General features: G+C 40.0%; 1 protein-coding gene across 3 annotated transcripts; it reads left to right on the top strand.

Moving 5' to 3' along the window:
- Positions 1-30: 30 nt before the first annotated feature.
- On the top strand, positions 31-8,887 carry LOC137273435 (small RNA 2'-O-methyltransferase-like). Of its 3 annotated transcripts, none has more exons than XM_067806122.1 (7): positions 31-114; positions 802-1,013; positions 3,949-4,196; positions 4,547-4,729; positions 5,688-5,853; positions 7,407-7,603; positions 8,163-8,887. In XM_067806122.1, the coding sequence occupies exons 2-7, from the start codon at positions 843-845 to the stop codon at positions 8,338-8,340; spliced, it is 1,143 nt and encodes a 380-aa protein (XP_067662223.1). In that variant the 5' UTR covers positions 31-114; positions 802-842; the 3' UTR covers positions 8,341-8,887. The 3 variants fall into 3 exon arrangements, with proteins under 3 accessions (XP_067662223.1, XP_067662224.1, XP_067662222.1); XM_067806123.1 differs by having other exon boundaries at positions 52-135; XM_067806121.1 differs by having other exon boundaries at positions 60-193.
- The last annotated feature ends 3,484 nt before the right edge of the window (positions 8,888-12,371 follow it).

Here is a 12,371-nt window from a genome sequence, read left to right as displayed (position 1 = left end):
AATTCTCAAAATATCAATTTTCAACCGGAAGTAAACATTGTTACCCCCCTTGCATCAACAGTTACTTCCCCGTGGGAACGCGACGAGAACTGTGGTCCTCGGTTCTCACCGAAAGTAGGAGCTAATGAAAATGATGTTTGTTTTTAACGCCTCGATATTTTATTGGCTCGTGTAATGATAAAATGAACAGATGGTAATCCATATGTTGGCTGTCAGTGCATTTATTGGAATAAATAACTCACTCCCGGTAACAGCTTGTCTCGAGCTAATAATTAGATCTAGACTAGTGCAGTTTCATCAGAGTGAGTGAGTAGATCTGTGTTCTTATGCCGTCTTAAGCAGTATTTCATCAATATCACGGGACTTCTGCGTCATGAGCGTACACTTAACGGGCTACTCCACCACCCCAGTTACATATTCATGAACTCGATATGTTTGGTTATTTCTTCTGGGAATCGGTGGCCATATATGGTCTCTGTTGGAATGAATGACCCCAACATGGGGCCAACTTGTAAGGGGGGTCGGGCCCCGGGTCTAGTGGATTTAGAAACGTGGTTGATAGTATGTCATGGTACCAAAGCTGCAACAGTAATAGAACTCATAGTATCATAGCTCAATCAACATTTCATTAGTTAGGCACTGTTCATAATTTATGGCTATAAAGTATGAACGGTCTCTTACACAGACAGAACAATGCTAACAGCAGTATTGAGTGTAATTAACAAACACACAAATAATTCTCTACAAACTTTCTCAAGGTTGTGAGACATAGCCCAAAGGTTGTTCCCTTTGTAATTTCAGCCTCTTTTGAAGAATGAAAGAAGCTCCAGGAATTCAATGTTATGATAACAGATACCAGAGAGTGCCACTCCTGTTGCCAAGGCAACATAGACCCAAGGAGTGATGTGTCAGAGTCAGCTGAAATTGATGGAGGCCCCAAGTTTGTTCCACAGCTGTATGTACAGAGATACAATTTTGTTCGAAATGTCCTGCATCAACATCAAGTGACAAGTGTAAGTCATGGTAGAACTAGAAGGTAGCTGTAGTATTCACTCAACCTGCACGTCCATATTTCCATGCATTTAAAGGACATTCTGTTCAGCTTTGAGGGAACAATTGTAACTTTTTTATGTTTGGCCAACATTATCAAATATGTTTAAACATTGCTGGATACACACATTGGCTCAACATCTTTTAGAGCATCAAGGCAACCTTGGGCCAACATTGACTAAAAACTGAAAAATCACTAATATTCAAAACAATATTAAAAAGTATTTGATTCTCTTAAGTATAATGGGAAGGCAGTGGTTAAAGTGTTCTCTTGTCACATGGGTACAGTGAGTGAGTTTATTTTTATGCCACACTCAGTAATAATCGGGTCAGGATCTGACAGTCCAGTGATCAACAGCATGAGCATCGCTCTGCACAATTGGGAACCTATGAAGTGCCAACCATATAAGTAAGCCAGACCTCCCGATCCTGTTAGTTGCCTATTACGACAAGTATAGTCACCTTTTATGGCAAGGATGGGTTGCTGAAGGCTTATTCTACCCTGGACCTTCATGGATCACCAATGTGTGAGGCCCATTTCTGATGTACCCACCTTGATATTGCTGGAATATTGCTAAAAGCAGCATAAAAGTAAACTCGCTCGCTCGCACGCACGCACACACGCACACACATACACACCATTTATAACATGATTTTATGTCCACTTGGTACCTACTGTAATAAATGTAATCCTGTACTTAATATAGTATTAACCATAATTCTCAATGGTAGTAATCAGCAGTTTATTGTACATAGATAATGAAAATCGAACATTTCTTTAATCCTCTTTTTTAACAAATAAAATATGCCCACTATTCAGTGATTGAATACTGAATTTGCAATGACACACATAGATTAGTAGGTGTACAAAACCTGTATACATTTACAGTACATAAATTACCTAGAGTTTTAGAAAGCCTCATCCTTCATTATTCATTTGGAATGTATTTTTTAAACTGTTTTCACAATCAAAAGGAAAGTTGACAAGTACAGGAGAGTTTGCTTCTCATTTTCAAATGAGCTATCAGTTTGGATTAGCACCCTTTAACTACAATTTCGAAGATGCCATGCAATTAAGAAATCCATCAGGCCAACGTGAGAATGTTATGTGGAAAACAGTATGCAGTATAAAGTTTTTGCTTCATTGAAAACTTGCATTGGTGCAATGTGAAACCGTAAATGGAACTTCATATTTATACTAACATGCACCAGTACTTGTTAACACCCAGGGTAGAATAGGCCTTCAGCACCATGCTTGCCATAAAAGGCATCTATGCTTGTCTTTTGTAAAAGGCGACAACGGGATCGTGCGGTCAGCCTTGCTGACTTGGTTGATGCATGTCATCGGTTCCCATTTGTGCAGATCGATGCTTGTGTTGTTGATCACTGGATTGTTTGGTCCAGACTCAATTATTTACAGACCGCCACCACATAGCTGGAATATTGCAGAGTGTGGCATAAAACTAAACTCACTCACTCACTCATTCAGTACTTGTTAGCATTTTGCTGTTCAAAGAACACAGACTTCATCTGGAAAATCAGAATAATGAGGAACTGCTACAGAGCAGAGACTAGAACAGACTGAATGACTGTGACTGTTCATGTTATGAAATTCTATGAAGTAAGATCAAATGATCTTATCAGACCCAGAACAATTTTGTTGTAATGTTGTTCTAAATCACCAATACAAAGCTCGAGCATTTTACACATTTATATTGAACAGCAGGTTTAACCCGTTTTTGTCTGTTGAGAAAAGGTTGACACCTACGGTTGTGTGCTTTGGCTTGTTTCACAAAGCTCCTGTAGCGCTACAACGATCATATGTCAGTGTTACTATACAGGAGATACGAATGTATAAGAAAAGTTACAAGCATGCAAAACATACAACCGTTTTGAGTTTTTTTGTGAAAGACCAATGTTAGTGCATATCTTTGCATAAACTGTGATGAAAGACTTATTTATAAATCATTCACACTATTATATTTGTATTACCCATTAAGCTAGATGTAATATATAACGTGATGAATATCAAGCTCAGTGTTATTTGTGACCTAACCTGGAAATGGCAATCACCTGTTTTCTTACGTCCTATTACTTGTTAGATACCCAGTGTTTAGGAATTATGAGCCGGTGTTGAATGAATGAGGTCATTTTCCGTGCCTTAGACAAATGGTTCATGTTTTGACCCATAGTGTTGTACAACATAATTGTATGCTTCCCCTAAGAAGTTTGGGACGTTCTTCCGTATTAATCTAGTTAATCTGGCAGGCCAAGACAGCTTACCTACGGTAGAATCGTATAGTTCTTATGAGTGTTATTTACAGCTTAACTAACTGCTGGCCCTGTTGTATATGACCTGTAGTAAGGGTAGAAGAAAAGTAGTTACTTGGTGAAAGTTCCTGAATATTTGCATGTAGGGCTGGCAGGGGATACCCAGAACAAATGGGTAATGAGCTGGACATGGGTACCCACTGCACTACCTGTACCCTCTATTGATCATGTGACTAATAGATTCAACAGTGTAATATGTCATTCTTTCATGATTAAAAGTTTTTATACATATATTGTCTTTGAAGATTTAAACCAGCTCACTCACTCCCTCACTTACTCAGCCACTCACTCAACCATGAGCTCGCTAGCTCACTTACTCACTCACCCACTTAGCCACCAGCTTGACCACTCAAACACCAACGAACTCAACCACCCACTCACTAATCACCAGCTCACTCACTTACTCACCCACCCACTCACTCAACCACCAGCTTGCTCACTCACCCAAACACCAACCCACTCAAACACCCACCCATTCACTCAACCACCAGCTCACTCACTTGCTCATTTGCTCACTCGCTTGCTCGCTCACTCACTCACTCACTCACTTCACTTCACTGCCAACAGGTTGTAGATATTGGCTGTGGAGAATGTGGGATGTTAACTCTACTGAAGACAGTTCCATGTATGGAGAGCATCAACCTGGTTGACCTGGACAAGCGACTCCTGGAATCTAAGAAATACTGTATCAGACCTCTGATATTTGACTACCTACACCGGAGGGAGAAACCCCTGAGTGTGAAAGTATTTCATGGAGACGCCACAGAGCTGGACTCCAGACTGCAGGGCTGTCAGGCGGTCACTATGGTCGAATTGTAAGCAGTTTTCTTTCATCCCAGGGGTGGCAGGGTAGCTTAGTGATTAAAGCATTCACTCGTCGTGCTGCAGCTGCGGGTTTGATTCCCCCCATGGGTACACTGTGTGATGCCCATATCTGGTATCCACTGCCGTGATAGTGGTGGAATTTTCCTACAAGCGGCATAAAACTGAACTCACTCACTCCTTCAAGTCATGGACAGGGCACAAATGTTAATAAAGGTGTGCAACTCTTTGTTGTTCCTCCAACTAAAATTCAAAAGTGCTCATGTTTTGGCTTATTTGTGAGATGTCCAAGATGTTGCATGCATCAAAAAGATCTCTTTAAAAATGTTATACATTATTTCAGCATCGAGCACCTGATACCATCTGACCTTCAAAAGGTCATAGAACATGTATTCGGTGACCTTGGACCACATCTGATTGTCATGACAACTCCAAATGCGGACTTTAATGTACTGTTCCCAAATTTTACTGGTTTCCGACACTGGGATCACAAGTTTGAATGGTCAAGGACAGAGTTCCAGGGTTGGTAAGTAAATTTTCATTGTAATTTAGAACATTAATAATGTACTTTTCCAGGCTTCACATCCAGCTCAAAGCACACAATCTGAATTTTTACCCTGGATAACCCAAGCTGCCTGTGAGGTGCTAGAAGGTTATCATTCACAAGACTTAACCCACCAGGTGCCCCTTTTCTGCAATTTGAACAGACTCACTTGCATAAGGTGAGATCATGTGTAACACTTGTGCTTCATTGTGGAGCTGAAGTCCTTGAAACTCTCAGGAGTCACACTGCTAAACAGTCACCCATCATTGCTTAACTTCAAATGAATTGTGGCCTGAGCTCTATGCACAGGACCACACGCCACCATATAGTAGGAGTGACTATTAAGGGAGACAAACTAATGTGACAGAGATAGTCTATTGCAACATACCATTATCAACAATGAATGAAACTGCCACCAAGGATGTCTGCCATTGAACTGTGTTGTCTTGAAGACACATTTCAAGTCAGACTATTGGCAATATGAAGCGGTGAAACCAAAAATCTCATATCTGAAGTTAATTCATAATATACAAGACTATATATACATTCCCAGAGGTGAATTAGATCTCATTTTACAACAGACCCATGAAGATGCAGGTTAGAATTGGTCTTCAGTAACCCATGCTTGTTGTAAGAGGTGACTAATGGCATTAGGTGGTCAGGTTTGCTGACTTTATTGACACGTCATATCCCAGTTGTGTTGATCGATGGTCATGATGGATTGTTTGGTCTAAATTTGATTTTTTACAGACAGATGCCAAATAGCTGGACAACAGATTGTGTATTGTATATAGAACAAATTAGTTTCTATAAATAGTTTCAGTTAACATCTTTCGGAAACTGAGAGAAGCGATAATATCTTCTTACAAATCAGCAATAGTCATGCTCTCATTTACACTCTCACTCCACACAAGCAATGTCATGTCAATTTTATGTGCAGGTGTGAAGATATCTGTGATAAGTACCAATACAATGTGACCTATGACGGTGTTGGCAACGCCCCTGAGAGCTCAGCCCATGTTGGTCACTGTTCCCAGGCAGCCATTTTCACAAGAACACCGGAAGCAAGCAGTGCACACACTGTCGGTAGTCACTGCTACACCCTGGTAGGTGAATATATGCATATAAACCCTGTAAGGTTATTCCATCCTCACTCTGAAGCCATAACAACTGTGATGCTCACATTTTGACTGATGAAAACAGTTTTCAGAACTTGCTCACACAATTCCAGTCTTGATTTGAATCTGGCAGCCATTTTGAAAATGTTGATATTTACCATTATTCAGCAATTGCAACTGCAGTACAAGTACGATAACAACTTTTTATATGCAGTAAGCGCTGCAATATTTAACCCTTCACTCATGTGTCAGAGCCTGTACAATACTGAAATATTCACGCCTCAGCATAATTTGTAATTTGTTGACGCCTTGTCTGTCTGTCTGTCTGTCCGTCCGAAATCATTTTGTTTCTGGAGCATAACTTAAAAACCATTCAATATTTTTAGACCAAAATTGATAGTTAAAATAATCATGAGCCTATTGATGTGCTTTTTGCTGTTTACAGATTTTGGGCATTTTTTTTTTTTTTTTTGTTTTTTTGTTTTTTTCCATGGAACAATTTGGTCTCAGTCTGATGGTGGGGTGGGTTTCGAAACCATTCAGTATTTTTCTGCAAAATTTGGTAGATATACCAATCAGATATACCCTTTTGATATTTACAGATTTTGGTGTTTTATCATTTTCCCATTTTCCATGGAACTGATTCGGACCTAATCTCAAAAGGGATGAATGAGCTTCGTTTATACAGCACAACTCGGAAACGTCTTAATATCTTTCAGCAAGACTTGTCAGATATGTGAGGCAGACCCTAAAGTGGTGCCTTTTGCTATTTGCAGATTTTTGTGATTTATCATTTTTCCCCATTTTCCGTGGCAACGATTCTGACTTAGTCTCAAAATGGAGGGATGTGCTTCGTTTCTGGAGCATAACTCTAAAACTTAATACTAAAACTTGGCAGATATGTGAGGCAAACCACAAGGTGGTGCCTTTTGCTATTTACAAAGTTTTGGCATTTTTATTTTTCCTGGTTTCCATGGAAACAATTCGAACTTAGTCTCAAAATGAAGGGATGGGTTTCGTTTCCATGGCACAACTCAAAACCCATTTCATATCTTTCAACAGATCTTAGCAGATATATAAGACAGATCCTGAAGTGATGCCTTTTGCTCTTTACAGATATATGGCATTTATATTTTTCATGACTTCTATGGAAACAATTCAGATTTAGTCTAAAAGAACATCAAGTAACTGTCAGATGATTTGTCCTTTCAAATATGTAGGGCCCAGGGGGATATGTCATCTTCTGATGACTCTTGCGTTAAAGTTTGACAAAACCAAACACAGGTGCCCACATTGTGGGTAAGCAAAATCCATACTAAAAACTATTCTCACCAAACATACTTACATTTTACTTTCAAGACGGTAGGTTTCAGTTGTCTTGTGGTGTGAGTTGGCAGTGATTTGGACCCCATTGCTTGTGGTGGGCTTACGTATGAAACATAACATTTTGATGCTAATTTTAAGGGTCAAGTTAGGGGGTCTGCTCATCTATGGTAAAATACGACACGTGATGTTGCGAATGTTTCTTGTTTATGCTCAAGATTGCTGAATGTGATTACCCCTTCAAGGAGGACAAGTCCACTGTAGAGGACAGACTTGCAATGGAAGTACAGTACCACATTCGGCAGCTCACCCTGAACTCTGACCTTGATGAGAATGAAGGTCATTATGTGATAGCTGTGGAGAAGTTATTTTCCTTCCAGCCAATCAAAAATATCTGTGATATTGACAAGCTCAGGTAAACACTTCCATTTGAAATATTATATGAATCGCATCCTGAGACGTAAATCATGACATAAATATGCTGAGACGTAATCTAGTATACATCTTGACAGTAATACTTGTGATCCCATCTGGCGGTTTTGAACATCTTTGCAACAAACTTGTTTTATAAATGAGTTCAACTTTGATGTTGATGATCTCAAATTGACAAGAGTATAAACATTCATTAAAGTGAGTTAGTTAGTGTGTGAGTGAGTTTAGTTTCTCGCAGCACTGAGCCCAGCATGTCACTGATATATAATTGCTCATTAATACACGCACAGTAAAGCAAACATCACAGTTGTACTGCACATCAAGGAATACAGTTAAAAGCATAACATATCTAGACAAAGCCATGTTCCGTATTCATTGGGGCTGTGGCGAAGCCAAGTGGTTAAACTTTTCGCTCACCACACTGAAGACTAGTTCGATTACCAACATGGGTACAGTATGTGAGGCCCATTGCTTGTGTCCCTCACCATGATATTGCTGGAATATTTCTAAAAGTGGTGTAAATGTGATATCGCTTTTTGCAGGTCCTATCTTCATTCCTGTTATACACTCACCAACAATGGAGAGAATGTTCTTGTGCCCCATGATGACAGTGATGATGACCTTGAAAGGTCATGGGGTGAAGGACAGAGTTGGGATTCACCCAATGACACGTCACAGAATTTCAAAGAATGGAATGAATGTGAAGAAGCCTGGGACTAAAGCTCTTTACAAGTTCTGGATATTTAATAAAGATCAAATGTGTCTCTGGTCATGCTCATGGACTTGGTTACCATGGTTTCTGTCTCATGCCTGTAATATTTTTATGAGAGCAACTGTTAGTTTCACCTTTTTATGTCATGAGTTTAGAGTTTAACCTTTCATCACCTTTTGTTTTGTAGCATATAAGGTGTGCCATTATTGATAAATTTGTACTGAACATGCAAGTTGGCATGGTGATTTTCAGATTATTTTATTCCTTTCCGGACCTAAAGAAGGTCATTGTAGTCTAACAGTTTCTTGTTCTTGCCTTTAGCCTGTTGTTTCTGGTGTCATTCAGGTATGTTCCATTTCAGGAAAAGGCCTGAGTTATAGTCTCATGTTTTATAATATAACAGCGTTACCAAGACCAAACTAACTTCTGTGCAATGGTCCCTTTTGTTATTGGTATGTTGTTTTACTGGATTACTCTAGCAGGAATGTTTCTTTCTTTAATGTTTATCCAGATTATATTTCCAAATGATTATAATAAAATTTTACTATTTCAAAATCCAGTGTTATATTTTTGTTTTATAAATTGTAAGCAATGAAATTGCTGATAAAAGAACATGTGGGTATTTTCAATTCAGCATGAAGTGATGATATCCTGGGAAGCACATAGAGCACACAAGAGTTGTGTCACTTAGCTGTACCAGGATCTGCTGTGCCATGAATTTAAATTACTGATGTATTTGCTGTGGCTCCTTTTCCGAAAGTAATAAATAACTCAGTGCCATTACTGAAGTGTCTTTTGCATTGATAGGAATCAGTTCCTTATTTTGAATATATCAGTAATGAGAAGTCGATACTGTTTACAGTCCTGTTGACGTAAGGCACCATTGAACACACGCGGCTATGCACATGTGTCAGTGATTGAGAAGTGAAGGATATATCTTGTTTCAAAAGCATGATCATTTTGATACATGTTTTTTCTTCCGTGAACGGCGTCAGTGCCTGTATCTGTATCAGTGCCTGTATCATGGAAACGCAGCATTTTGTCTTGCATTGCATGAGAAAGTGTGACTTTCCTTGGACAGAATTAGGTTACAAATGTCAACTGTAGTCTCACCTTGACATCATGTTTTCTGATGCAAAATAGGATGTGAACGTTAGTCCGCACTCGCAGCCGAGTATTTATACTATCGGTAAACAAGACGGCATGGTTTGAGAGCGATAAGTCTTGGATGAGCTATGAATTTGACACCCGCCCAGGCTTCAAAAAAAACCCCGATTTTTAAATTTCGCGCGAATGTAATGAACTTGTTCTGGAAAAGTTACTTACATCCAGCGGACCAATGAGATCGGTCGAGAGGCGTCAGGATAAGCAGGAACGTTATTTGATTCTTATTAAGTGCCAGTGAGCTCCGTTCAAGGCAAGCACCAGTCCATACACCACTCCTAAAACGTCACATACATGAACGTTTAGCCTTGAGGAGGCGTTACGGACGTTGGAATCAAGGTCATTGGTCGACCATGCTCTTTGAAGATGAAACCCAATTTTCTTTTTGTCTTTTTTGATGATGGTCGTCAGAGAATATTCCACAGAAAAGGTGAAAGTTTCACCGATGCTACAGTCCTCACACAAAATAGGTTTGGTGACAGGTCAGTCATGGTTTGGGTCGGTATCATCGCTACAGGAACCCAGTTTCAGGTTATTGATGAAAATTTGACTCAGTGGTATAGTCATGATCCGGTTCTGCAGGATGATAATGCCTGGCCTCACAGAGCCAGGGTAGTCACTGCTTACCTTCAGCTTCAGGGTGTGGAACGGATGGACTGGCGGGCATGTGTACCAGTCCAGTGGAGCTTGCGTGGGATACAGGTAGTAGAATTCTTGTAAAATACCATAACTGTACAATATCACTAGTCATTGTATATTTCAACCTGTAAGGGTGCGAGCACTTAGAACACCCTCCTCCTCACAGTAAGGAGGAGAGTATCATTTAAACAAATCTCAAGTTGATTTACTATTAAGTTTCTTGATTTGAAAGGACCCGTGAAGGTCCCGGGGTAGAATAGACCTTTAGCAGCCCATGTTTGCCATAAAAGACGACTATGCTTGTCCTAAGAGGCGACTAACGGGATCGGGTGGTCAGGCTCGCTGACTTGGTTGACACATGTCATCGGTTCCCATTTGCGCACATCGATGCTCAGGTTGTTGATCACTGGATTGTCTGCCCCAGACTCGATTATTTACAGACCGCCACCATATAGCTGGAATATTGCTGAATGCGGCGTAAAACTAAACTGTCTCACTTGATTTGAAAGAAAGCTGGATTCCAAAATGAACCGCAGTATTTCATATTTCCTGAACCACAAACAATTTTCTTTGGTCATATCAACATCATCGTGGTTGTACAGTCAGAGTAAGTTCTTGCAGAACTAATCATGGCAGCTTATGACGTAATTGTCATTTTATGGGTCTGCAGGGGTACATTTTATTGCTGGAAAACTTGTAGGTCATGTGATCTCAACTGACTTCTCTAGTGTTTACAAATACAAGCTTCGTGAGCAGCCTCCGAACTACTGGGATTAAGACACCAAGACATTATGTATACTTTCGATGCTGCACAAAAATGGGCCAAAAGAGAAGAGGAACCGGTCTAATTCCTGACAAAGAGAAATGGACCCGTTCAATGCCAGACAGCTATTACACCCTACATTGAAAGTTGTTTCCCTCCGAAAACTAAAACCATTTTATGTAAATATCACTAGAAAACAGAATTCGATAAAAGCGTCATATGAAACCATGGCTTATTAAAGGTCATTATGTTAACTGTGGAAGAAATCTGAAGAAATGAGACCCGTGAAGGTCCGGGGTAGAATAGGTCGATTGCCATAGAAGGTGACTATGCCTCTCGTAAGAGTTGACTAACGGGATCGGGGGATCAGACTTGGTGTGCATGTCATCGGTTCTCATTTGTGTAGATTGATGTTCATCCTGTTGCTCACTCTCTGATCCAGACTCGATTGTTAACAGACTGCCGCTATACAGACGTAATATTGCCGGGTGCGGCGTAAAACTAAACTCACTCACGTGTCCATCACTGTCACCGATCAGAGCAGATAACTTCTCTTGTCCAGAACCCATCTTCTTATGCTGTTACTTTTTTGTTCTAACATGTCAATTTGAGATAAAGGGGGGGGGGAACTGTTGTTGCTCGCTGTTCTATGTAAATTCTTTTTGTGTTGTGTGTTTTATATGAATAGCTGAGGCGTAAATACAAAACCTGTCTGTTTGTCAACCAAGTCAGCGGGCCTGAACACCCAATCCCGTTTGTCGCCTCTGAACATGCTGAAGACCAACCGGGTCATAATGCATTAAAAAAAACGACTGCTTTCTGCATAGGACATCATATTTTCGTGTCAGAGTGCTCATTACAATATAAGCCTGCAATTGCGGCTGTTTGGATGAGCAAAGGTGTACTACATTGGCGAAGTGAGTTCGTAGTTTTACAAGTCGAAACCAACTTCCTTCTAGACCCACCACATGGCCTGAAATAAGCTGTGTGCTTATACAAACCATAACTAATCGATGACGATCAATAACAATGTCTTCATCGAACTGATGATATTGATAGATAACCTAATATGTATTGGAATCAAACTTCGAAGTCAGGGACTTATCAGAGAGTAAATTACACACCCACGGTGTTTATCTCCCCTATATAATTAGCAACTGCATTATTTGAATCAAATTCCCCTGAGAGGTGTTAATTACTCCAGCCAGTGATGAAGGCCGTCTTTATTCAACAACTAGCGTCCATTGATTAAGAAACAAAAATGATTCATCCTGAATGAGATTTCCATGATAACGCGTTTAAAGAACGGTTAACGGGGTATTCATTACCCATAGATTGGCTGTCCACAGGGGACCTTTGTAATTCCGGGCTTTTCAAGCGTGAATGGGGGCTTACTGAATGTGATTTGGCAGGCTAAACCGTATAGTGTATATTATTGTGATCAAGTGCGGGGATTTATGACTGTATAGTATA

Source organism: Haliotis asinina, chromosome 2 (genome assembly GCF_037392515.1).
Source record: "Haliotis asinina isolate JCU_RB_2024 chromosome 2, JCU_Hal_asi_v2, whole genome shotgun sequence".
Lineage (NCBI taxonomy): Eukaryota > Metazoa > Mollusca > Gastropoda > Lepetellida > Haliotidae > Haliotis > Haliotis asinina.
The sequence above is the reverse complement of the archived record's forward strand: the minus strand, read 5'-3'. Positions and strand labels throughout refer to the sequence as shown.